Here is a 27,616-nt window from a genome sequence, read left to right on the forward strand (position 1 = left end):
TTAACCCTGTAGGTGGACTCATGTTGATCTTTGTCTGAAAACAAATTAAAGGGATAGTTCACCCAAAAATGAAAATTCTGTAATCATTTACTCACCCTCATGTTGTTCCAAACCTGTATGAGTTTCTTTTTTCAGCTAAACACAAAAGAAGATATTTTGAAGAATTTTTGTAACCAAGCAGATAGAAGAACCATTCACTACCATAGTAGGGGAAAAATACTATGGTAGTGAATGGTTGTTCTATCTGCTTTGTTACAACATGAGGTAGAGTAAATGACAGAATTTTCATTTTTGGGTGAACTATCCCTTTAATGTGAGACTAAAATTAAATAAGTAAACATCCAAGGGTAAGTGGGTTTAGAAACAGACTGAAAACAAAAGTTCAAGATAGCCTAGCTGACTATACATTTACCTTTGTTCAATATATAGGGCAACTACTATACCGAGCAAATTCCCATTGCGTGTAAATAAGAATAAAATTGAGCACAATGATGTTTTTTCTATATGAAGACATGCTGGGTGACATTAACTATCATCGTTTTTATGGTTAAATATTCACATTAGCAACAACTTGAAAAAATGTCAATGTTCCTTTCTTGTCTGATGAACTGGCGCCACCTGCTGGCTCCCTCACAGAGTGCATATTTCCCGGATGTGACAGAGCGCTGGTTTGCTGAAGATCTCGCGATATTTTCAACGAGAGTTTCTCATCCTTGGTCTAGAAGGGCACAGAGAGCCCGGTGCAGAAGACATTTCGGCCAGGGATCCTGTCATTAACCCAGTAAAGCATGTTGTCGAGACTGGTGCTCGTTTCAGGTGGGTGGTTTATCAAATAAAAGCTACTCTAATCTTTCACATTAGTTGTGTTGATTAAATAGACGGTTTTATAAACGAATGTCAGTGAAGTTGAAGGGTAAAATTAGGCCGCACGGTGTGAATGGCCGCACATGAATCTGCAATGAAACCTGTTCTTAATGCTGTAATTAATGATATTATAATTCCAATTGCGTATTGAATGTATTGAAATCGTGTTTTTATGCTCAAACTCTCCTTGCTGTATGCGAATGATTGTAGAGTTTTTGTGCTTTCAGTGTGCCCTTGTATTGAGCTTGTGTAGCTGTTAGCTGAGAGCTAATGCCACATTCAAACTTTAACATCGTAAGTTATCATATTAGGAGTTTAAAAGTTAACATTTATTTATTGTTAATTCATAAGTGCAAATTAATAAATTATATTTGATTTTGCCTTATTACTTCCTAGCCTTGCAAGGTTGACAGATTTTAATGTAACTTATGTCATGGACGCAAGGACGTGAATTTTATTATATCTGTACTATGGATCAAAATCATTATACCTCAAAGAACTGATGTGTTACGATATGTTAATAATAATACTATTGAACTAATAACATGTAGAACTAATGGCCAAGTGTGACAACTGGTAAAGATGTATTCATTAATTGTGTCAAATGAATCATTTGAGCTTTTGAAAATTGCACTTAATAAAAAAAACTTTTGTTAATGTCAAGGTGAGTTGTCAGTCACTGAAATGTTTTTCAGTCCTTATTGTTTTGTTGTCTATTTCTTGTAGGTCATACCCTGAAAAACAATGGGTCCTTTGGCGCTTGGTATGTAAGATCTTGTGGTCAGTCTGTAGTTGAAAGTACTTATAAACAAATGACACCCATAGAGCTCTAACACTGTGTTTTCTCCCCCAGCCTGGTACAGGCCTCTCGTTCCTTTCATCAGTCCTCCCAGAGTCTTGCACCAGTACCTCCTCTGCCCGAGAAAGGAGGAAAGGTCCGACATGGCATCTTCCCAGAAGAGCTCTTCACACTGCTATACCCCAAGACTGGTGTGACAGGTAGGGTTGTCTGTTTCATTGCCTCCTTAGGACCATCATGCCACAGTGTTTCCAAGTTATCCAAATTCCTGTTGGTCTTTTAAAAGAAAAGTTTATTCTAAAGTAGAAATTATTGTAGACTTTTTATGCAGAAGCATTGAACTAGGGATGGCGAAAACTAAATATTTTCTTGACCGACCACCGAGCCTCATTAGCCGGTTAAAACCGGTTAACTGATTAGTTTAAAATATGCTGCGCTATTTGAAATAACAGCCGCGAGTAGGGATGGGTATTGTTAAGATTTTAACGATATTACTACTCTTACTGATACTGCTTATCGGTCTGGTACTTTAATGGTATTCTTATCTGTACTTTTTGAAATTTTATATATATATATATATATATATATATATATATATATATATATATATATATATATATATATATATATATATATATATATATTAGGGCCGGGACTTTAACGCGTTAATTAAGATTAATTAACTACGGGACTTTAACGCGTTAATTAATTACGCAAAAAAAAAAAAAAAATTTAATCACACTTATTTTTGCCCCGCGGAACATTTTTCAATGAATGAGTTTTGACGGACCGATTATACTGGAACACCAATGACAACAACAAACCATAGTGAACATGAACGAAGAAGCTGATGAGACCGCTTTGCTTGGCCCCGTGGATGGGAAATTTAGTTTTAAAAAACGAAATGATGGACGCGTCGACAAGAGCATGGTTGTGTGCAAGCTATACAACAGGGGTATCCAAAGTCGGTCCTGGAGGGCCACTGACGTCCTGCAGAGTTTAGCTCCAGCTTGCCTCAATACACTGCTAAAGTTTCTAGTATGCCTAATAAGACCTTAATGAGCTGGTACAGGTGTGTTTAATTGGGGTTAGAGCTAAACTCAGCAGAACAGTGGCCCTCCAGGAGCAGGATTGGACACCCCTGCTATACAACAAGGAATTAGCGTATCACCGCAGCACATCGAGCCTCAAATATCACAAATATGCTTTTGCTACACTTAATGGCAAACATTGCACTGGTCTGCTGGACTGAAATAAATAAACAATATTTTGTTGATTAAGCTTATGTATTCAGTCATTATTCAATGGTATGCTAAAAATCCATGTGAAAAATTGGGCTACTTCTCATTGTTCCAGGTCAAATATTTATATGCAATTAAAATGCGATTAATTTCGATTAATTAATTACAAAGCCTCTAATTAATTAGATTAATTTTTTTAATCGAGTCCCAGCCCTAATATATAATATATATATATATATAATATATATTATAATACACACACAATTAACAAAAATACACAGCCTACACAGTGCTTTAATTTCAGAAAGAATTCTAGTAATCAAATGTAAAATAACACTGCATAGTTTATCATAAATAGGCAAAATAAGGCTTATTAAAGCTGAAGTTATTCATTCAAGAGCTGTCAGTGATTTTCTCTTTGCATTTGGTTGTTTAATTCGCAGTAATTCGTCAGCATGTTTATTTACACCGCTGCCTCTTTAAGACAGATGTGCAGATATATAGGCGACTGATAATAGGCAGATGCACTACATTTTCTCCTAACTATATGTATAATAACTACGTCCATTTTAGACACAAACTGTGTTGTGTGTAAGAGACTCTCCAAGCCGCTCATTTTGACATAGATGTTTGTGTACATTTGATGGTTTAGACACGAGTGTTAAACCGAAAGTGTTATTTGCTCGTCTCGTTGCGGGCTGTTTCGGAGCGCGCGCCGACTTGGAACGCGTCCCACAATTTACCAACAGTAGCTAGACTGTATTTTACAACAATCACTGATCGTGCTGATTCTGTCATTGTGTTTGAGTTTTATGGAGAAATGGCCGCGTAGGCTACTGCTGCAAAGAGAATTAAGTTGCGCTAGACATCAATATTATTATTATAGTCTTTGGAAGCCAAAATCTAAAATAAAATCACAGGCACTTACACGCGTCTGCTCTGTGCCACTTTCACAGATCTAAAGTGTAACGAGGCATGTTTGAATGTTTAGTTCTGTCCTTAGCTGTTCGTTCTCTCTCTCTCTCTCTCTCTCTCTCTCTCTCTCTCTCTCTCTCTCTCTCTCTCTCTCTCTCTCTCTCTCTCTCTCTCTCTCTCTCTCTCTCTCTCTCTCTCTCTCTCTCGTCACATGTGTTTTCAAAAGTACTGACAGCAGAACCGATAACGTCCGAGCTTATCGATACGACGGTCTTTCATAATTCACCCCCAGGGCCCGTTTAATACCGGTTTACGGTACCCATCCCTAGCCGCGAGCCATGCCTGCAATTTCACAACTCTATCGCATCTCTCTCCCGCTCACACACACACAGTCCCCGCGGCGCCGCCTCCCTTCCACTCACGTCACTTTTTTAAAATCCTCTACAGCGCGTAACATGAGTCCCGCAAACGCAATGCCGAGGAGCTTGTTTGTAATCAGAGGACAAATGGCTCCTTAGTTTCGCAATGGTTTGGGTACATTTGGGTACATAAAGGCATTTGTTTAACGTTAGAGCATTTGAAACATTGCAGCGGCTCATTTAAGAAAATGACAGCTCCGAAGAGATGCCGCTTTAGTTTGAGGTAGTGCTAACAATAATAAAGTAAGATGGTGATCAACATAGGGCTGGGCGATATGGAGCAAAAAATATATCTCGATATATTTTGCTATATCTCGATATACGATATATATCTCGATATCTTTACAGGAAAAATAACCCCCTAAAAACTACAGCAAAAACAAATATGCCAAATACCACAAATTCTTTTCTTTTTTTATTGAAGTGCAAAGAGGTAGTCAGTTCATGTAGGAACAAAGTCCTTTTGCGACATTTAAAAAAAAAAACTCCCTGATTACATAAATAATAATAATTTAACTGTAAAAGAAAATAAATAATATTGCCTTCTTTTCATTTATTTCATGCTTTCAAAAGATGAATCAAAGACTCCCTTATTTACACTTAACAGTAAAACAGTAAGCATTTTGCAGAAAGATGGGGGCATGACTGAGATATAAATAAACTGATTTTGTCATAACACCATTTCCTGTTAAATTTTTATCAAAATTCAAACTCATCATGCGGATCATGTAGGCTACACATGAGCTGAATTTCACTTCTTTTCCAGTTACAGAACGAAATATGAATGTCAGAAGGTAGGCTATATGATAATATGATACAGTACAACTGACAGAAGAGCACCGCGTGTCTCAGGACACCTGGGATGTCGCGTTTTTCCCTCTTGGTTAAAACGTGAATAGACCTGTTCATCATAATCCCGTGATAAAGCTGACAAAATAATCATAGTAATGATATTGCAATACTCTTTAAATGTTTTCAAATGATATGTGATCATTTTGACATTTTAACCGAAAACTATGCGATCAGTTAGACACAAATCATAAACTGGCATGATTGTGACTGAGAGTGCGTCTCGCACCAGTGTCAATCACCTGACTGTGGGTGAAACGTGCGATTTGAACTATGATGAACATTAATATTTCTTTATAAATTTAAGCAAGCAGTTGTGTTAGAAGGAAAACGTGATCTCTTAACTGAGTCCTGAACAACGCGCGCGCTTGTCAACATGATAACTAATCCTCACCTGGTTGCGGACTCCGCCGTGTGCACTGAGACGACACGCGAGGGGAGGGGGAACAAAAGCAATTAAAGCTGCGAGCAGCGATGACGGGCCCAAGCCGGTGGCACCACCACCCCGGTGGCTTCAGGCAAATTGTGCAAGACAGGCAATATGCATTTAAACAGGAGAGTATTTTAAAATCGCTCAAATATGCCACATTTACCGCAGCAGCTGGTGCCGCTATGACCACAAGCCACACCCATGATGGAATTTAAATATAGATGAATTCTAATGTAATATGATATAATAGGTAATTTTCAAATATGTGCAAAGTTATCTTTTGCAGCTCAAAATTGTGTAAGTCCAGAAGGCCAGTATTTAATTCATGGTCTTTTTATTTTATTAACACGATTTTTAAACGAATTATATAAAACTATATTGTTAGTGCCCTACAAATGAAAGTTGGATTCACCACATTAACTGCAGCAGTTGGTGCTGCTATGACTACGAACCACAACAGTCACATCTATGAAATCAATTCAATTTAATGAATCAGTTTCATGTCAGATGATGTCACATCAATTTCAAATGAGCGCAGAATACCGTCCGAATGGTGATATTGTATTATCCTAACACTTCTCTACATGTGTTTTTGACCTACCTTAGCTATTTACAATCTTATGCAATTAAGCATGCTTTCATTTCAATATTTGTAGCATCCAATAAAACATTTTAAATCTAAAATTACCAATTGGAGCCAAATCACAGAAACTGCAGCAATGATTTTAATATTAGTGTCAGGTAAGAGTAAGATGCGCGTCTAAATTTTATGGAAGTTTATTATAAACTTTATTATAAAATTTACTTAGACTGACTGGGTAAACCCAGCCTGATCTGCCAGCGATTTGACTTCGCCCTGCAACACAGTCTGAAAACCTGTACATTCATTTCTACTGCTTCTGTTACACTTTTGCGGGAACAAATCACAGACTAACTTATTCACCTGGCACGCTATTGGCGAGTTTAGTAGTCTGTTTAGTTGACTATCCAATTGCATACAGAGTCATTCAAATAATGCTCATTGATCAAATCTTAAATTGAGCTTGGTCTGGTGATACCCAGACAACTTATAAACTAGAAAATCATGTGAAATTTACTTTTTAAATCAATTTGATTTTTATCAGTAAATAATTAATTTTAAGACGTGTCTTTTCAAAAACAGAATGACCTTCTGTAAAGCCCATGTATAGAAAACACACACACACACACACACACACACACACACACACACACACACACACACACACACAAACACAAACACAAACACAAACACACACACACACAATTTCAAGCATGCTAAGTCTCAAAAACACCCAAAAAAATAATTTAAATGACACTTTGCCATAGCAACAGTATATAAAATATCAGGAATCCATTCGTATGTCTATATCTGTCATGTTTTCACATTATATTGATGAAGTTTGAAGTAAATCGGGTGAAAGTAAGACAGTGATTTACATTTTTTTCAAAAAGTGACACATCCTGCTGCCAGTCGGTGGCGCTATAACTTTGACTGAATATTGGAATGTAGATGTCTTCAGGCCAGGACTCTTGTCAAACATGTGAAGTTTGAGGCAGATCGGACATTGTATGCCTGAGGTACAACAAATTCCTGTGTCATGGCGAAACATCAACATTTGTGAGGCCGCCACAGACACACCCTTCAGGGAAAACTCAAGATCTTCCCAATTTAACACCACAAAGGCCTTTAGATTAGACTGTGCAAATACGATGTTGATATGATTAAATCTCTAGGAGGAGTTTGTTCAAATACAACGTCTGGCAATAGCAAAAACTGCACCAATTTACCAAAGAAAATTCAAAATATCTCACTTCCTGTTGGTTTTTCAGATTTGGCACCTTGGGTCTTTTTTGTAGGTATTGGGCTGTTGAATGCGTCTACTGAATTTTTATACTCATACATGAAACGTAGCGTGAATGACGCTTAATTTAAATTTTGTAGGTGGCGCTATCGAACCATTTTGCCACACCTAATTCTGAAACCCATATCAGATGTATGTTTTCACCACTTCTGATGCGTGTGCAAAGTTTCATGAGTTTTCATGCATGTTTAGGCCCTCAAAAATGTAATTCATTTGGGAAAAGAAAAATGATGGTTTTAGCAATTACAATAAGGTCCTTACACCTTAAGCCTTAAATATCTGAGTTCCTGTTCATCGGAGCTAATGACTGTAAATTAGAAAGTTGTTCGGCTCAAAGAGAACAATATATATACAGAGTTTGGTGACTGAAGATAAAACTAACCCCCCCACTTTTGACAAAAGATTGCATTACTTTTGTTAAAAGATGGCGCTACTGAGCTCCTCCACCATGCCCGTTTTTAAGTCTTTGCCCATATCTACTGGACAGCATGTCTGATGTGTGTGTTGAGTTTCATGTAATTTGAAGCATTTTAAGAGTCTCAAAAGCAGCGAAAAAGAATGTTATAGTTTGATGTGTTGCCGAAGAAAATTCAAAATATCTCACTTCCTGTTGGTTTTTCAGATTTGGCGCCTTGGGTCTTTTTTGTAGGTATTGGGCTGCTGAATGCGTCTACTGAATTTTCATACTCATACATGAAACGTAGCGCGAATGACGCTTAATTTAAATTTTGTAGGTGGCGCTATCGAAGCATTTTGCCACACCTAATTCTGAAACCCATATCAGATGTATGTTTTCACCACTTCTGATGCGTGTGCAAAGTTTCATGAGTTTTCATGCGTGTTTAGGCCCTCAAAAATGTAATTCATTTGGGAAAAGAAAAATGATGGTTTTAGCAATTACAATAAGGTCCTTACACCTTAAGCCTTAAATATCTGAGTTCCTGTTCGTCGGAGCTAATGACTGTAAATTAGAAAGTTGTTCGGCTCAAAGAGAACAATATATATACAGAGTTTGGTGACTGAAGATAAAACTAACCCCCCCACTTTTGACAAAAGATTGCATTACTTTTGTTAAAAGATGGCGCTACTGAGCTCCTCCACCATGCCCGTTTTTAAGTCTTTGCCCATATCTACTGGACAGCATGTCTGATGTGTGTGTTGAGTTTCATGTAATTTGAAGCATTTTAAGAATCTCAAAAGGAGCGAAAAAGAATGTTATAGTTTGATGTGTTGCCGTGGCAACAGAATATACAATATCAGGAAGTGCTTACCAGCTTTATATCTGCTATGTTTTGACATTATACTGATGAAGTTTGAAGTAAATCGGGTAAAAATAAGATGGTGATTTCAAAGCATTTTGAAAGTGACACACTTCCTGCTGCCAGTTGGTGGCGCTATAACTTTGACTCACAAAAGTCATATCCATGTGATCAGCCTCTTACAACGAACACACAGCTGAAGTTTAATCAAAATGAATTAATGAATGCAGAAGTTATAACACACTTCCTGTTTCCCTTTTCTCGCTATAAATTCGTCTCCTCGCCACAGCCTAACCGTTTGAGATATCAAAAAGTTGCTCGCAATTTAGCATCCTCAGTGTCTTGACTTCATGCTGACCGAGTTTGGTGCTGATCGGGTGAATCGTCCAGGAGGAGTATCGCAAATTCCAGAGCTTGCGTTTTCCGAACAACCCATAATAGCTCACTTCCTGTTGGGCTGACACATAACTTAGAGCACGAAAGTTGTTCGGCCCCATGAGCTCTATATGCGTACCGAGTTTCATACATGTGCGTGCAAGTGTGTTTGATTTATAGACCATGTTTTCAGACCCCACTTTAGGGGGCGCTGTCGAGCCCCCCTGCCACGCCCAGGTACCAGCCTCAGCCCGGCCCTGATGGCCGCAGGTTCCGATGTGTGTGCAAAGTTTCAAGAGTTTTCGAGCATGATAAGGGCCCCGAAAGTGCCCGAATAGTCGAAAAAGCTAAATTGTCCTTAGAAGAACAATAGGGCTCTGCGCCCTTTCAGGGCTTGGGCCCTAATGAGGCGGGAGGCGCGCGAGCGGGAGCGAGCAGCCGAGCACAGCACAGGGAAGCAAAGTGGCGGAATCAGAATTTAATATAAACAATATATCGATATATACGATATGTCCAAATCCATATCGAGTTGAAAAAATATCTCGATATATTTTAAATATCGAGATATCGCCCACCCCTAGATCAACACCTTATGTGTTTCCACTGAAATGTAGATGTAATTTTTTTTGCAAATGTAAGCCCATCTTATGGGGAGTGTTGTCTAATAGATTGAAATGCACTAACTCACTTCTTTTTTTTTTACCGACAACTTTGATCGGTTAACATTGATACGGTCAACCATCGGTCATCGGTTGACATCCCTATTCTGAACAGCAAAAGTATTTAGGCAATTACTTATCAACATAGTTCATAGTGATTAGGTCAATCGTGCTCTGAAAGAACAAATGTGAATTGTAATCACACTTAAATCATATCACAATTTAATTTAATTTGTAATAAGTGCGTGTAGTCCTACCATATGATAGCTTCATGTGACAAGTAGATGATAATAAAGTTAATAATCTCATCCTTATCCAAGAGAGCTGTGTGAAGACTTTTTTCTGTTAACAGCATTCATGTAAGATCCAGTACCTTTATAATCTGGGTCCTTTAAGTTATACCTTTATAAAGACTCTAAAGGTATAACTTAACTGTAGGTATACCTTTTCCTTAGGAGGTTGCTTAAGGTATACCTTCTTAAGTGCAATGTTAGTAGGTGCTGTTCGTGGGGGCAGTGCTGAATTGGCTTATATCGAAAGAAACGAACATTTACTCTATGCAGGGGCTGTTTCACTGCGTTATGCAAAAAAAGATGTTCTTTATAAAAGAAGCACTTCAGAAATAGTTGAACTTCCATTTATCATACAAAATTTCAACTAAATTTGACACAATTCAGAAATAAGTGCACGAACCAGCAATCTCATGCTCAACCGCATCATGAGTAAACCCGCTACACTAACTGTCATTTTGAAAGATTAATTTATATTATTACAATATATTTTCCATGGTGTCTTAATTTACTCCACAACCAGGAATGACTGCCCAGCCGCTGCACTATTGTGTAAATAACTAATTTCTCTTATTAGATGGCCTACTCAATAAAAACGCAAAACGCGAAGCATATAATCAGCTGCTGCTATGGCGGAGAAAAAAGAAAGAAAGAGGAGAGCCGTCAGCAGCTGGATTTCAGGGATGAGGGGGTTGCTTCAGTTTGTCTCGACAAAGTTGGTGCAACATCTAAAAGCTGCTGAATTTACTGTCGTGGCAGGCAAAATTTATTTTGAATAGCAGCTCCTGACATGGTAGCCAGGGGACTAAAGTTTTCGTGTATGAAATACTGCACATACACTAAATGGCTCTGCGGACGGCACCATCTTTGATTTAGCACAACTATTCGCTGTCTCGCTGCCATAGTTTGACCAAACTCCTCCACAATCATTCCCTTTAAATAGGCTCTTAAGCCTCTCCTGTCAAATGGTTTGCCAGCTGATGTACCTTTGGATAATATAATTAAAAAGCTAACAACCGTTAGTTTAATGACAGTTTTTATACTTGCATAAAAAACACGCGCGTGCGCGCACACACACACAACAAAAAAACAATTCAATAGCCTAATTGAACACTGGGTGTATATTACAACTTGGGAATTATAATCATATAGACCGACATGTAAAGAAGCTTTTTGCACAGTGCTGGCCACTAGTGGAATTAACTGTTAATAGTGATAAGGTATAGCAAAGAGTGGTCCAGACCGACCTTATGAAACTATAACTTAAAGAAGGTATTCTTAACTAAAATTGTTTTGGGAAACGCATATTAACGTTGAGGGGTACCTTAAGGTACAACTTAGGAATGATGTAGTGTTAAGAAGGTTTCGGGAAGTCCAGCCCTGGTCTGTTTGTAACAGTGGTGTTTTCTTCTGATTGCAGGGCCTTATATGCTGGGTACCGGACTGTTCCTGTACATGCTCTCTAAGGAAATCTACGTAATCAATCACGAGACTTTTGCTGCCGCATCCATCGGTGCAGTCGTGATTTATGGCATCAAGAAGTTTGGGCCCAATGTGGCTGCCTTTGCAGACAAACTCAATGAGGTTTGTAATGTGTGATGTATTCAACTGAGATGTCACCTGTGAAATTTTGCAGATGAACACTGATACTGAATAGCTGCTTTTTGACAGTCGGGTCAAGCGGTTTTAAGGAACGATTTTAAAGATAAGGAGCGGTTCGTTATATTTCTATTTGACTCGTTCGGCACGACATATGTCGAATGTCTCCTCTCAGGATTCAGTCCTATTTTTATCAATAGACGAAACTGCAATGCGAAATACTGCAGAATCGCGCCTTCTGAAATAAAAGAGCCAGTCGCTGATCGGTAAAATCATTGTGTCACTGCGGCTAGACTGGTTCCTATAGAAACCAAAGACTTGCGCTTATGACCACATGCACATTAGCTTGTCTAGTCTGAAAAATATGTTTTTTTTTGTTGTTGTTGTTTGTTTTTATGCCGCTTGATAATAGGAAAACACATTTTTGGGACTGTTCACATTAGATTTTGTTGCAGATATGAATTGTTATTTAATTGTGGGTTTGGCAAGCAGTTTGAGATTCCAGGATTTCCCCCATTCAAATAGATGGGACTTTGTTTTTTGTATGCCCAAAATAGCTGCCCAGAGGCATTGCAAATATGGCTGCCAATCGTGCCAAATTAAGACTTTCCTTTGAAAGGGACTTTGTTATTGGTCTCTTGGCCACCTACAGAGAAACTGGTAGCCAGGCAAAGCACAATATTTGAGCGAAGTAAACACAAGTTAATAAAATGAAAAGTAATATCTTATCATCCTTCATAATGCTGTCGCTATTTAAACCTCATACCGTCTTTTAGCTTTACAAAAGGTGACGAATGATGCATTTGTATTCCAACGAGCTTGATTATCAGCCACAAAAGGAAACCACTGGCTTGGCCAGATCAGGACAGAATATAATGGTTATGCCTGTCAGTAGAATGGCTAAACATTATCTACTAATATGTTTGAACTTGTGCACAATTTAACCAAAGCCTGTAACTGAGGGATTTGTTTGATTATTCTGTTGACTTTTGACTAATATATGGACCTCTCTGTCTTTCTCTGCAGGATAAAGTGGCAAAAGCTCAGGAAGTGAAGAGTCAGGCCATGGCTAGCTTGGCCCAGGGCATTGAGAATGAGAAGAAGGAGCAGTGGAGAGTGGAAGGAAGACATTTGCTCTTTGATGCCAAGAGGGTAAGGAGGAAAGAATGTGACAGATCATCTCTCTCTATTCTTTACATTTTCATTTTAGAATTAATATATATTGTGACACTCCTCATCCCATCTTCCTTCAGAACAATGTAGCTATGCTGCTGGAGACCAATTACAGGGAGCGTCTGCACATGGTGACCAATGAGGTGAAGAAGAGGCTGGACTACCAGGTGCAGCTTCAGAACCTGCACCGCCGCATGGAGCAGGAGCACATGGTGAACTGGGTTGAACAGAGCGTTGTTAAGAGCATCACCCCACAGCAGGTATATGGAATATGTTCACGTCATTGATACTCTATTGTTCTTATTTTACACAGAGGCATTTGTTCAAGGTTGAAGGTATTTTTTTCCCCAGAAAAGAGTTGTTTAGTAATGGTGAGCTTATGCACTCTAATAATAATGTGCATGACAATTAGAACTCTCCCTTAATAGGCTGTGTAGTGAAAATTTAATATTTTAGAATTTTTTCATTTGAGCATTTCTAGCATTTCAAATGTGTCCAAATAGAAATATTTCATTAGTCCAGACTAAGGATGGGCAGTTTTGGTCTTGCAGAGTAGACATGGGCCGGTGTACAGTTTATGATAAATTATGATAATTAACATGCACAATATTGTTATCATGGGCACTCCCAAGACATTGAAAAGTTATTTAGTACAAATTGTTCAGATTTTAAGAATACATCAACCGTTTGAAATGGACAACACGCTGAATGCTGTGTCAAAGAGAAATCCTGCACTCTACTAATGTAAACCTGCCCAAAGCGGATGAGAAATGCATGTCGGAATGAGTGAAAGAGAAATAGATGCACTGAATTCAGATGCACATTCACTCTCTGACAGCTGATGGTGCTGATGGAACCATAGATGTAACATTTAAAATGTATTTTGTCTATGGATGGAACAGCAGACATGCAGCTATTGTCCCTGAACACAGTAAACAAAGCAGCTGCGCTGTTTTAAATGTCTTATTGTATTTAAGTGTTTTAAATGGCTATTCAGGATTTTTTTCACAGTGGAGTTCATCACAGCACCAAATACTTTAAGACTTAGTAGGCTATTTATTTTTCTATTTTAATCTGGACTACAACATGGCCTATAGATATTGATTGAAAATGTTATGACTCTTTATTATTGTTCAGTAAGACTTTAAAATAAGGTTCCATTAGTTAAGACATTTGTTAAACTGACAATGAAAAATACTTCTAAAGAATTTATTAATTTTAGTTAATGTTCATTTCAACATTTAATATGACTTATTTAATATGAATTATTAAAATCAAAAGTTTTAGCGGTATTATTTATTAGACCTGAACAAACAGTTGTATTTAACATTATCAAAAGAATAATACATTCTTATCAAATATATCTATTGCTCATTCTTAATGTTAGTTAATGCATTAACTAACGCTAATTAATAGGATCTAATTGTAAAGTAATACCTATTCTTATATCTAATTCTTTTGCACTATTGCTTTCTGTTTAAAATATTTTCCTTTTATTTGGTTTTGCTTTATTATATTTATTTGTTGAGAGTTCTTTTGATATTAGACCTTTGATATCACCTTCTGTGATAATGCTGTATACTGTAATAAAAGATTCAGCTATTATCTCAACATGAAAATATGATAGTTTGATAGCCTAATGCAGAGTTTTTGCTCCAACCCTAATCTCACACACACACACACACACACACACACACACACACACACCTGAACAAGCTAATCATTGTCTTCAGGTTTACTAGAAGGCTTGACAAGAAAACATTTTTAGCTTGGCCCCTAGATGGAGACTTTGCACTCTATCAGCAGTTATAATAACAGTGCAGTTTGCTAAGATGATGTGGACAGAAAGTTATGAGTGAAAGATCTCTTTAGGAGCTCACCAACCACACTTGTCAGTCATTGATTTTGTTCTTGAACTGTAGGTTACGCTTTAAGCTGTCATTATTACAATGTAATTATAGTTTGGTTTAGGTTAAAGTTGTGCATAAGTAGTTATTACTATAGAAATATGTAACACGTTCAACAAAGACACTGTTAGAATAATTATCCTAATCTAGACTTTATTTATATCCACCTGAGACAACCACAAAATAATTGTAATCTATCTTTTATAAATAATCTTAATTTTTGTTTTTGTCTTTTAGGAGAAGGAAAGCATCGCCAAGTGCATTGCAGATCTGAAAGTCCTGGCCAAGGCCACTCAGGCTAGGGCTACAGTATAGATCTCTGTCGACGTCCACACTGAAGCCTCCTGTTTTCATTCTAACTAACCCTTTCCTTGTGAACATGCCAGTCTGGCAGTGTCGTCAAAAGTGTACATACCCGTATTAAATAAAAGATTTGGTTATTCACTAAATGCTTTTCTGTCCTTTTTATTTGAAGAACTCCAGTCCTGGTGTGAATAGATTGTCTATTTTGTGGGGCTGTGAGGTAACGTTAGTAAACCGAGTTTGGATTAACAGTTTAGGCCTCATGATAACAAAACATCAAACCAATTGGCATCTGCAAACAAAATGATTAATCACCATACACTAAAAGATTTTTTTATTGGTGATGGAGCCATGACATTTTTTTTATTGTCTATGGAACCTTTCCATTGTTAATAATGGGGAAAGGTTCTTCTAAAATGTTCTTCACGTAAGAAAAAAATATTATTTAAAGCTGATTACTAAAAGTTTCTAGAGCATCGACCTTTATTTTTAAAAGTGTAACCATGGTACAAATATTTTTACTGGAACATAATTTCAAATCTAACAAAATTATTTTTGTGATCTGTTTTGGTTGAGAAATATGCCTGTCTTTTTTAAAAATATATATGCCACTTGTGTAATGGTTTATTATCTACAGAAACATGCATTCAGTGTGACGTAATGTACAAATACATTTTAGTCACCGTGTGCCACTTTGCTCTACACGTCACAGGGCTGTACATTAATGACAATACCTTTGTACTCAAGGATATAAATGGAAAATCCTACCTGCTCTCACCTTCTTACTATATAATTCAGGAACTAGACTTTGACCGCAGCTTTTCTGAGCAGGAAGTCCAGAATATTATTTACTCTAACCCAGTTCACAAAGAAGACGGGCTTGAGGATATGTCTAAATTCTGGCGTTATCTGAACATAGATTTGGAGATTTGCAATTAAACCTGTTTAGGATTTTCTCAGAGGTAATGTACAGGACAATTATTTGGCTAATCTCAAGGTCAGCTTTAGTAATATATTATAACCGAAATGCGTGCGGAGGCACTGATACATGGCGTTTTGATACAAGACCGTGTCAAGTTTCAATAATGTAATATTGGTTACATCCATAATGTTACTCTCTTGTTTTAGTGGTAATATTACTGTTGTCATTTTCTTGTGTCACTTTACTCTTGTATTACACAATGCTGTACCACTTCTGCTAATATTTTGTTCTTGTAAAGCCAAGCACATTAACTTGTTACAAAGAAGGTTCCAGAATTGTGCGGTCAGCAGTTTTTGCTGCTTATTCATCACACACTTCATGACTGAACACTTCTTAACTGTTTTTTTGAGAACCTCAGAGACTATCTTAAGACGACTGTTGAACACAAGTGTCTAGGTTTTATTTCAAAGTCCTTGTATTGTAACTGGTTTGTGAAAGCCGAATTGCATCGGCTTTCCTAAATGATTCAATCTGCTATGCTAATTGTGATTATGTCATGATTTTCTGCCCTCATTTAGTGATTTTTTTTTTCTGCCCTCATTTAGTGATTTTAAAGGTTTTACATTTAAAAAAACAACATTTTTTTTTAATAACTTTCACTACTCTGTATTGAAAAGTACATTTACTGTAAATTATATAAATCATCATAACTCTTTTATTGCACTTCTCTTGTGAATCTGGCATATTCACTAATTTACTTAACTATAGAAATGTAATGTTTTTATTAAAAAACTTCATCTTGTGAACATAGAAAGGTCTTAATTTTAAGTGGCTGTATAGAGTTTGAGGATGTTTATGTGTGCCTTCACATACTTGATGACTAAACGCTTCTTAGCTCTTTTAGATAATATCAGTGTTGTCAAACCGCAACTGATGAACAGACACTTCATGTAGCCTATCTGCCTGGCAGAGCTGCTCAAAAGTTGAGCTATTTTTATTGAGTGGATTTATGACTGATAATATTGTTATTACAGGTGTTAGACATCACAGTCAAGAATGTATGGGGGGAACCCTGTGCCCGTTTTCCAGCCAAGGTACATGTCCTACTCATGTCTGTCAGCAGCCGTTTAATCTTAAAGCGTGTGCGAGTGGAATTTGTACTTGAAACACATAAAAGGGTGTTTCAGTGTAGAATGTCATGGCCTCTATCTCATATCAGTTGTCAGAAAGGCCATTACAAGTTGCTGTGAGGCAGGGTTATAAAGTTTAGAATTTTCAAATTAGCTTTCTATTTTGTTTCTTTTCGTTCGATTTTTCATTTTAATTATGTACTATTTTAGGGCTGTTTAATGGGGTAGATATTTCTAGTGAAATTTTAATTCAGGAAGTTTGTAAAGGTTTCAAGTTTTATGTATTTAAAATAAATTTTATTTCATTGTTTAAAGGATTAGTTCACTTTAAAGTGAAAATTATCCCATGATTTACTTACTCTGAAGCTAGGTGTATATGACTTTCTTCTTTCTGATGAACACAATTCATCCACCATGAGTTTCAAGCTCAAAAAACTTTTTAAAAAAAATTAAAGTATGTAAGTAAAAAAAAATCTGTATATAAGTATTGTATTTCAATGAATCACAAAATGGTCCTGATATGTCACTAGACATTAAGAAATTATGTTCATTTTAAATACTTGACATGCAGTGACAAGTCTGGCCAGGATATTGTCATTATTGTCAAAAATTATTAAATTTTTTATATTGTCAAAGCGTTTTGAGTGCCTAGAAAAGCTCTATATAAATGTAATGAATTATTATTATTATTATTATTATTATTATTTAAAAGTTGTTGTAGCAGCCCTCAACTGATGTTAACATGTTGTGTTTTGGCCTGAAGCGCCACCCTCCACTTATTGACCAATCACGAAGGCAGTAGTGTTTCGGCATTCGAGTTGCCAGCTCTGCTCTGGTTACCACAGCTGCAGCTACAAACGTTCCTGCTGGATCCTGCAGCCTATCTGGCAACTTTGAGTCAGGGGGAGGGGGAGAGGGGATACACCGCTCTACAGTCATTTGAAAGTGTGTGCATTACCAGTTTTGGCCACAATCTTACATACACTTTCCAGGGGGTTAATAAAGGCCTTCTGAAGTAAAGTGATGCGTTTGTGTAAAAATATCTATATTTAAAACTTTATAAAGTAAAATATAGCTTCCGTCAGACCGCTTTTTGTATTCAACTTACGAAAAAATCACAACTGACGTGATGTATGACGTTGCACGTAGTGTAAGCTTTTTGAACTGCAAAAAGGGCTTTACACTTTTTTTCTGGTGGTCTGGTGATAGCTAGATATTTTACTTTATAAATTTTAAATATGAATATTTTTCTTTAAAAAAACAACAAAAAACATTGATTTGCCTCAGAAAGCCTTTATTACCACCCCAGAGCCGTGTGGAGTGCGTTTATAATGGATGGATATGCTTTTTCTGTGTGCTTCAAACTCGTGGGTCCAGTTCACTGCCATTATAAAGCTTGGAAGAGCCAGGATATTTATAAATATAACTTTGATTGTGTTCATCAGAAAGAAATATGTCATATACACCTACTGAGGCTTGAGGGTGAGTAAATCATGGAGTCATGTAAATGTAATTTAGTTTCTTTTTTCCAAGTTATGTTAGTCTTTATTTTTAAATCATTTAATGAAATGTTTAACGAAAAGTTAATTTTTCTATGTAGTTTGAAAAAAAAATATTGTGTTGTGATTGTATTGCAGAGGCTTCTCATCTGAGCCCTCGTCCCAGGGGTCTGGCATGTCTCGTCCTAGTGCTAAATCCATCTACAGTAGGTTTTTAATTTATTTTTTACCTATCATAAGAAATACAATAATGTTTAACTTGATATCTTGATATTGTTGTTTATAGTGCAAAGGAAGGAGTATGCAGAATCAGTCAGCAGACAAGACAACTTTCAGTACAGAGTGGAGGTAAGATTTAATTTGGTTTATCATTTTGTGAGCAACACTTAAATGTTATTAATGTTCAAATGTGTGCTGACTGCATGCTACAGACTCATAATCTTAATCTATTAGCTCAAAGCCAACACCCAGTTCACTAATGTGTTTTATTGAAAAGAACAAGACAACCAAAGCTTATCTATATGTTCTATAGAGATTTCCACCCAAACCCAGTTTGATGAGGTTGAATTTCACAAGGCTCTCCACAGTATAGGGTGGAACCTATAATAGGACACATCTGCGTGATTCATTTATGATCATGAAACATCATAGGAACATTTTCATCTTTTTCTGTTCCCTAGCACCTGTTCACCTTTGTGTTAGATGGCAGAGAGGTGAGCAGCATTGATGACTGCGTGAACAAGCTGAAGAATATGGACAGTAAAGGGAAAGTGTGGGGTCAGGATATGATCATTCAGATCCAGGCCAACCATCTGCAGCTATGTGACATAGAGACCAAGGTCAGGGGCAATGCTTATATGCTTAAGTACACCAATGGGGAAAAAGTATGTTACATTATATGTCAGTTCTAGTACTAACAGTGAACTCTACTCTGTTTCCTGGAATTGTAGGAGGTTTTGGAGTCTGTGCACTTGAATAGCATCAGGAAGACAAGGGCTGTTCTGGACAGCTGTGTGTATGACTCTCTTCTCATTATCTCAGTTCAGGATCCCAGCCAGAGAGCTCCACAGGCCTTTCTGTTCCAGTGTGAGGAGGCCGGGGTGAGGAACAACAAGCTGTTCTTGTATTCAGAAATGTTACATCCATCCAAGTGTAGATAGGGTTGCATCTGGCTGTTATAAATCTTTCATATATTGTGGATTGATGTGGGAGTTCCCATTGCACTCCCTCTGTCAGTTCTCTGATTATTTGCGTAAAGGCATCTCTGCTGTTTTAAATCACTAGGCTCAGGAGGTGGTAAATGATCTGGAAAGGGCAATACAGCATGGAGGGGATGCCCCTCTACCGTTTAGGGAACCACAGATGGACATCAGGTCAGCTGCTGCCTCAGAAAGAATTTGTTTTTGTTTTTTACTTTAAAATAAACTCGATTGTGAGGTTTTAAGTGGACATGCATGTCTAAAACTTAGCTGAAGAACCCTTGTCTAAATGACTCAGGATAGTAAGTTCAGTACATAATCGTGAAAAAAAATAATTTAGTTGCAAATCCATATTAAGTGAGATATACTCAAAGTATCTAAGTAACAAACAAAGGCAATTTGTAAAAAACAAACATATGTTTTCATTACACTTACAGCCTCAATGATTAATATTTTTTTTTATCAGTGCTCTACAGTGATATATATTTCCCGTTTCTCAGGAGCCATCTAGAAAGCATCCTTGGCCAGGGTTATCCAGGGAGCATGAAGAGACCAGCTCTCTCACCAATGCAGTCAAACCCACTTCCCCCAGAATCACCCCCTCCGCAGTTCAACAACTATGAAGACTATGGTGATCACATGAAGAATTCATTTCACAAATCCATTTTTAGATAACCTAAACTAATCTGAAATTAACCCTCTGGTGATCTTCAGTCATTTTAGACTGAAAAGGATTTGTTGTTAGCCTGACAACCCAGACCCACATCAAGATGTTTGGTCTGGAAACTCACCATAGACAGGACTCAATCTGAGGGGCGGGATAAACGGTTGTCTTTCAAACTCCCTCTGCACGCGATAGGATAGCGCTACACCAACCAGAGCAACGAAGGTGAAACAGAGCTTGTTGATAGATTAAACATTCGCCGTATCCAGTCGGCTAAACTCCGAACACATCTTTCCTTTTTAAGAATGACTTCAGTGCCGTTCTTTGTTCTTTTCTTAGAGAAAAGCTTAACTCCAAGTCTTCCAGTCGTGGTCAGAGCTGATTCGAAAGACCGCCGCCGTTCGCCAGTTTCTGTGTTTACTAGAATCACGCAAACGCAACTCGGCCATCGTCATTATGGCCCCGCCCACCGACTGTATACACGATGTGATTGGCCCGGCAAGAGTTAGGGGAATACAGCTCAGAAGGGTATTGAGAGTTCCTAGACGACACTTGCGGGCAGATTTAATTTGCTGCTGCTAGGGTGCGTCTAGATTTCTAGGCTAATTTGTTGTGGCCATTGCTATATGAACACACCAATAAATTGTGGACATGATAAGAGAGGGCTAAATGGTCTTAGAAAAAATTGTCAAATGACCTCCACAGGAATTTAATGGCAAATACGAAAATACAGATTTCTGGGGATTTTTGCAAAACATAAAAGTAATTATGTCTGAAAATTTCTAGAGAATACACATACTTATTTAAATACAGGCATTCAGTGGTTAAGCCATGGTATGACAATGCTTTTTTATTTCTCCCACCTGACAACACCAATATGAATATTGAATATTTTTTCTAAATTAGTGGTGCACAATTTATTGGTGAATATTGCCTTGTACCATTAAATCCCCTCAAAATACTAAATACATATTATTGAAACAAAATATAGAAATTAATTTATTCTTTAAAAAAAAAGTACACTTATTGTCTATAATCTGTTTCCACGGCTGAGAATCAAATGGTTGACCCCTAACTGAGGAATACCAGAGAGTTGAATTAAAGTGTTCACTCAATAATGTATCATGTTACAACTGATCTCTTTTGGTAATTAAGTGTGCTTTTATTTTGCTTTTTCCAGACGACCGACGACTTTCACCCACAATGCCAATTCTCAGAGATGAAGCCCCTTACAGGCCAATGCAGTCTGAGCCAGAGCAGGGTCCACCTCCAGTCAATGATGTGGACAGAGATGCGGTCGGTTGTTATTGTAAACACCGTGCTATTACTCCATCCATTCATCATTTTATTGACACATTTCTTCCATCCGTTTTATCACTCTCTACAGGAGATCTTTAACCATGTCGCAGCTGACATTGAGACCTTCACATATAAAATTGGCTCTGCTTTGCCTAAAAATGATGGAAGCAAGAAAAAGAAAAAGAAAGATTCTCCAAAACTGGGTGAACAACTGACACATTGATACTTATTTGATTTTGTATAATTTTTTTATTGTACTAATGATGTAAAAAAAAAAAAAAAAATCAACATTAAAAGATTTTTTTATTCTATTATTAGTTGCAAGCATTCCCACTGTGGATGAGTACATATCCTGTCTGCAGAAGATAAAGTATGGCTTCAATCTTCTGGTAAGTTACATAAGTTTAATTTCTGTGATAATTCCTAAGATAACAATCTACTTCAGTGCAGTGCAGTGAAACAGTGTACTTCAGTGCACTCTTTCCAATAAAGTTTGATTGAACGATTCTTGGACATTTTCCAATGGATTTCTTTTTTCACTCCATCTATAAAAAAGTTAATAAACAAGACTTACTGTATGCCAGTGAAACCGCTATGTAATGTTTAATATGAGAAATACAGTATGTTTGTTGCAAATGTCTTTTTTCATACTCATCTCTACTTGTGACAGGGGAAACTGGATGGTCATCTGAAAAACCCTCCTGCTTCTGACTTTATTCACAGTCTGTTCTCTTCCCTTGCCTTTGTAAGTATCTTGTTAGTTCAGTCTGTTTGCATTGTGGTCACAGTTCATATAGTTTTTCCATTGCGTAATGAAATTGGGCGAGCATTCTTTTAGATGGCATGTTAAAACTTCTGTTGTTCCCCTGAAGCTTCAGATGGTAACTACACCTTTTTACAAATGCATAGAAGTATACAAGAAAGCACAAGTTTTATAAGCATGTAAGAACTTTCTGCCCAAAGCTCTTTTTTTAACTTTTTTTTTAACAAAAGGTTAAAGGGTTAGTCCACCCAAAAATCAAACTCTGTTGTGAATTACTCATCATTAACCGTACTGTCATTCCAAACCCATAAGACTATTGGCCGCGCACGAGCCAATGATCACATGCATGCATTGTGGTGCTTAAGTGAATCACGTAGGAGACTGGCACGGAAGAGAATACATTTTTGAATACAATCGTTGTTTTTGTGGGATTAGAACGACATGAGGGCGATTTTTTTTTTTTTAGCTGCCAATGGCCACTCGCATTAAATTCAAGGCACTGGTGCAGCAACCACAGGCTCTACACCAATATACCTAAACTCGCTTGTTCAGATTTACACACCCTCCAGAAGCTTGCATTCTGCAAATGAACAATGTCTCATGGTGCCATTCCAAAGAGGCATGAAATCACTCTCACAGACCTTTTCCTGGACCATTCCTACCTGGTGGAACGGCTTACCTATCTCAAGTCGCGCAGCAGAGTCTGTAACCATTTTCAAAAAACATCTTAAAGGGATGCTCTACCGCTGTTATTCCCTTAACTAAGACGAGTTGATACATACCTCTCTCATCTCAGTGCGAGCACTTAATCTCTCTGACGCGCGGTGACATTCTGATAGTGTAGCTTAGCCCACTAAGCCCAGTTCATTCACTATAGTACCAAACAGAAATCAAGTTAGAAGCGACCAAACATCAACCCCTCCCTCTCTCATTTCCGTCAATAGGGGAGAGGGGGAGATGTGAAATATATGAAAAATATGAAAAACAGAGCGTCAGAGCGATTAAGTGCACGCACTGAGACGAGAGAGGTAAGTATCAACTCGTCTTAGTTAAGGGAATAACAGTTTAATATGAAAAAGTGGTAGAGTATCCCTTTAAGACTTCTTTTCCAGCTGCACCTGACCAATAATGACTAGCACATTTAAAGGGGTACTTCAGCGCTGGAAAGATGAATTTGTATTTAAACTGGGTCATTAATGTTGTAGAAATGTGAAATTATTTTTGAATTTGGTGCCTTCTAGACTGAGAAAAGACAGAAAATGTATTTTTGTCTAATGGGGATGAAATACTTCAATTCCCAGAATGCTTTGCTGCCCTGAGGCCATTACCAACGCCACCACTACTGGATCACTGTGACTGAGTTAGAGAACAGACACTAAAATTAAATACTGAACGTGTCTGTTCAATATAACAATCAAGTTGACGCGCGAGTCTCACAGCTCTAATGCTGCAGGAGTCAGATGACACTTAACATCATAAATGAGCTATTGAGCTCTTGTGATGAGAGCTGAGGTAATCGCGACCACATTCGCGGCATACATTCACAACGCGTGTTCAGTCTTGCGCGTTTTCAGTTCATGCCTTTGGAAGCTTAACTTTCATAGAAATTGATTTGAGAAGTTAAAACACTTACATTGCTTAGCATCCGTTTAAATTAATGCCTGTAGCTGTGAGCTGTGCTGTGAGTGTTATCTCCCATCCCCATGTGTGGGTTAAAAACATGAGGAAATATCTCCCTCTGCTGGCTGTAGTCTTTAGCCTCTGGCCAAACATTCCAAAGATGACGCAAATATCGTCAATTTGCGTCACGGGAGGAATTTTTCCAGAAATAAAATGCATAAATCTCTTGTCTCAGGGGGATATGAGGGGGGAAAGCACAATCATTGGATTATACTCCAGGGTTTCTACTGATACAAAGCCATATGCTAATCGCTGAAGTAACCCTTTAACTATCCATTTAAATTTTCAGTTTGTTTGTTTGTTTAAAAAAAATTATAATTGTTTGTGTACTGTTTGTTCATGCTTCAGATGGCGAGTCAGTATCCTCCCAACATCCCTCCCACTGTGCTGAGTCCACTGCTCACAGAAAAAGCCCTGCAGCTCCTGGGAAGTGTTGTCACACCAGATGAGGACCGACTGTGGGGCAGCTTGGGTGATGCGTGGAATGTCCCAAGGTCTTCTGTTCATCAATATATTAATTATATTGCTTCCTTAATTAGCAAACACAAGAAAAAACTCATGATTTTTTTCTTGAAATATACATTTTTTTGCAATCAGATCCAAATTTCCAAACGGGAATCAGATCCCTCCATATTATCCCCAATTTTACGACGGTTGGCAGCCCCTTCCGCCTGGCCCATCCCTGTCCCCTCCAGCCAGCAGACAGCTGTCACGGAGCAACAGCGAGCGCTTCCCATCCAGCAATGTCAATCAACGGCCACATGATCAGGTAAAATCTCCAGGGCAAACTCCAACTTAGTGGGCTAAGAATGTTGTAAAATGTGTCATGTGTTGACTTGTTGTTTAACCTCTCTTTTCCAGGATATCAGACCCTGGAGCACCCCACCCACACAGTGAGCCACTTTATTTCAACTCTACGAAATACCCAGATAATATACACACATTTATATTCATACAGAGTTGATCAAGTTCAAATCAAGTCTAGTAACACTTTTGTCCTATTTCATGCCAGGTCAGCAGAGCCGCCTCTTTCTATGAGGGTGATCTACGACTTCATGGCAAGGAACAGTCAGGAACTGAGTTTGATGAAGGGTGACATGGTGCAGGTAATTTTTGATATGTAAACTCTCCACCTAAAGTAATTGTGCAACTTTAGAGGCGAACAAGTCACTAATTCACCCAAAAGTTTTTTTGGTAACACTTGACAGTAAGATCCATTTAACAGGTAATGCATTACCTAAGAATGAGCAACACATTTATTAATCTTTGTAAAAGTTAGTTAATTAAAATACAACACTTCATTGTTAGTCCATCTTCAATAATACCACTTTTAATCATGTTTAGTAAATGCTGAAATTAACATGAAGATTAATGAATGCTTTAGAATCATTTTTTATTGTGTCAACTAGTGTAGTGAAAATTAAAAAAATATTTTTTTTCCTTCTGTTGAACACAAAGATATTTTGAGGAACATAGGTAATAAAACAGGTTGATGAACCCACTGACTTACATAACATGAGAAAAAAATGAGCCCATCAACTGTTTGATTACTGACATAAAAAAAAAAATTTTGTGTTCATTAGAATAAAGAATTAAGAATTCATACATGTTTTGAACAATATGAGGGTGAGTAAATTACATAATTTTCATTTTTGGGTGAGCTGTACCTTTAACTAAAGGGAACCTTACTGTAAAAAACTTTTTTTTCCCTCAGCAGAAAATCCATTCATCATAATACAGTTTGTGCTTGCTTAATAGGTAACCGACAAGTCCGGGCAATGGTGGAAAGTGAAAAACAGCCGTGGTGAAGAGGGTTATGTGCCTCAGAATGTTCTAGAGCCTCTCGATGGACAAAAGCCACCAGTAAGTCATGGCCAATACATAGACTTTCTCCAAACAAAAGAAATTATTCTACATTTTTATTTAAAAACAATAATTTCAACAATGTATTAAGGGTCTATTAAACAATCACTTCATTTTTTTTAACATCCTTATTTCAGTGATTTGAAACAGTACCACAGCAATGCCAATTTAATAATAACTTTAATAATAATTTTTAACAGAATACTGGTCATCACTATATGGAACCTAATTGTTCACCGCTGTTTGGTCAGGACTTTGGTCAATTAATGTCTGCTGTGCACAGTTCGTAGTTTTATAAAGTTTTTTTATCTCCATAATCTCAGCAGAATATGAGAGGACCACCATCTCTGGACATGAAATCTAGACCTGAGGAAGTCAAAGCCTGGTTACAGTACAAAGGCTTTTCTAAAATGTAAGGAACCGCTTCTAGCATCTAGTTTATATACTTTGTTACTGAGAACATGCTCCAAGAAGACATTTATTAACTTGTTTACAATCAATTCATTGTGTGTTTGTGTAGGACGGTCCAGAGTCTTGGGGTGTTCAATGGAGCGATGTTGCTGGCAATGAAACAGGAGGATATCAGAGGGATATGTCCAGAGGAAGGAGGTCGAGTCTTCTTCCAATTGCAGAGCGTCAGATCAACCATTGCAGTAAGTAATGTTTGCTTTAAAGTAAACACAAATACCATTACTTATGAAGCATTTGTCATCGTGCTGTTTTTATACCCGCCGGTCATTTAATGACCGAGGCAGAGCTGGCAAATGTTATCGGTCTCCATTTGTTTTGCAGCTTGCCAGTGAGTCTGAGTACAACCAGTATGGTGGCCGGCGATAATCTGAGGATCCTGCTGTGTTTTGGATATCAAGAACCAGAGCTTGTCTGGACCTGCATGAACAAGAACTATGCACACATCAACTTTTCCATTCATTAGAAAACAAGCTAAGGCTGCTTCCTGTTATAGTATATTACCCTTTACAGATGCAAATGCATACATTTATTGCATTGATTTTATTTATTCAATACATTAAATTAGCCATTTAATTGATTTCCACTGATGTCCCTGGTGTGGTGGTCATGTTTAATATGTTATTTAGCTGTTACCAGCAGCTTAATGATAATGAAGCATCTTTCACATTCTGATAGATCATGACACTGTATGCAGATTGTGCACTGTGTATTAATAAATGCTCATTATTAATCAACTCATAGTAATCATTTTGGTTGACTAATTGTTAATTGTTGGATTCGGTTATGCATAGATATTTTGGTTTCCCTCAATTAAAAAAGGTGACAGTATTTTAGTGTCCATGTTACATGTAGTTACTGTAGTAATAACTAAATTAGGCATAAAGACATTCAACTAACTCTATATCAAATCCTAACCCTATAATAAGTCACAGGTTTTTATTTTTTATTTTATTACAATCGCCAGGACACATTTCTTGGGTCATTTTTTTTTTTTAACTCTTCACACAGTGAACACAACAGCTGTCTATGTGGGCTAAACTGTGGACCATGTATCATTGCTTTAACACAAAATGCATTCAATGACTAAATCTTTCGAATTACATGAATTCTTTTCTCACTTCGACAAACACCGCCAACTCTGTTCTACAGGCCAATTTGAAC

General features: G+C 37.4%; 2 protein-coding genes across 3 annotated transcripts; both read left to right on the forward strand.

Moving 5' to 3' along the window:
• The first annotated feature begins 692 nt into the window (after positions 1–692).
• On the forward strand, positions 693–15,111 carry atp5pb (ATP synthase peripheral stalk-membrane subunit b). The gene is made up of 7 exons (XM_067413745.1): positions 693–816; positions 1,591–1,627; positions 1,718–1,863; positions 11,404–11,567; positions 12,609–12,734; positions 12,836–13,015; positions 14,900–15,111. The coding sequence occupies exons 1-7, from the start codon at positions 789–791 to the stop codon at positions 14,975–14,977; spliced, it is 759 nt and encodes a 252-aa protein (XP_067269846.1). The 5' UTR covers positions 693–788; the 3' UTR covers positions 14,978–15,111.
• Positions 15,112–15,411: 300 nt separating this feature from the next.
• On the forward strand, positions 15,412–27,204 carry eps8l3b (EPS8 signaling adaptor L3b). Of its 2 annotated transcripts, none has more exons than XM_067413744.1 (20): positions 15,412–15,927; positions 16,922–16,981; positions 18,655–18,722; positions 18,803–18,864; positions 19,197–19,355; positions 19,467–19,616; positions 19,801–19,889; positions 20,216–20,346; positions 21,560–21,675; positions 21,767–21,881; positions 21,997–22,067; positions 22,349–22,423; positions 24,470–24,615; positions 24,719–24,890; positions 24,983–25,014; positions 25,134–25,227; positions 25,880–25,984; positions 26,311–26,396; positions 26,505–26,637; positions 26,777–27,204. In XM_067413744.1, exons 2-20 carry the CDS (start codon positions 16,944–16,946, stop codon positions 26,819–26,821), a joined length of 1,887 nt encoding a protein of 628 aa, XP_067269845.1. In that variant the 5' UTR covers positions 15,412–15,927; positions 16,922–16,943; the 3' UTR covers positions 26,822–27,204. The 2 variants fall into 2 exon arrangements, with proteins under 2 accessions (XP_067269845.1, XP_067269844.1); XM_067413743.1 differs by having other exon boundaries at positions 15,414–15,927; positions 26,308–26,396.
• Positions 27,205–27,616: the final 412 nt, after the last annotated feature.

Source organism: Pseudorasbora parva, chromosome 13, assembly GCF_024679245.1.
Source record: "Pseudorasbora parva isolate DD20220531a chromosome 13, ASM2467924v1, whole genome shotgun sequence".
Classification (NCBI taxonomy): domain Eukaryota; kingdom Metazoa; phylum Chordata; class Actinopteri; order Cypriniformes; family Gobionidae; genus Pseudorasbora; species Pseudorasbora parva.

What these genes read in the sequence shown, in the direction of transcription:
- atp5pb (XM_067413745.1), top strand. Translation starts at nt 789, where the DNA reads ATGTTGTCGAGACTGGTGCTCGTTTCAG. An exon ending in AATGGGTCCTTTGGCGCTTG is followed by an intron (nt 1,628 to 1,717) that starts GTATGTAAGATC and finishes TTTCTCCCCCAG; the next exon opens with CCTGGTACAGGCCTCTCGTT. An exon ending in CCCCAAGACTGGTGTGACAG is followed by an intron (nt 1,864 to 11,403) that starts GTAGGGTTGTCT and finishes TTCTGATTGCAG; the next exon opens with GGCCTTATATGCTGGGTACC.
- eps8l3b (XM_067413743.1), top strand. Translation starts at nt 16,944, where the DNA reads ATGTATGGGGGGAACCCTGTGCCCGTTTTCCAGCCAAG. An exon ending in AGTATGGCTTCAATCTTCTG is followed by an intron (nt 22,068 to 22,348) that starts GTAAGTTACATA and finishes TACTTGTGACAG; the next exon opens with GGGAAACTGGATGGTCATCT. An exon ending in GCGTCAGATCAACCATTGCA is followed by an intron (nt 26,638 to 26,776) that starts GTAAGTAATGTT and finishes TTTGTTTTGCAG; the next exon opens with CTTGCCAGTGAGTCTGAGTA.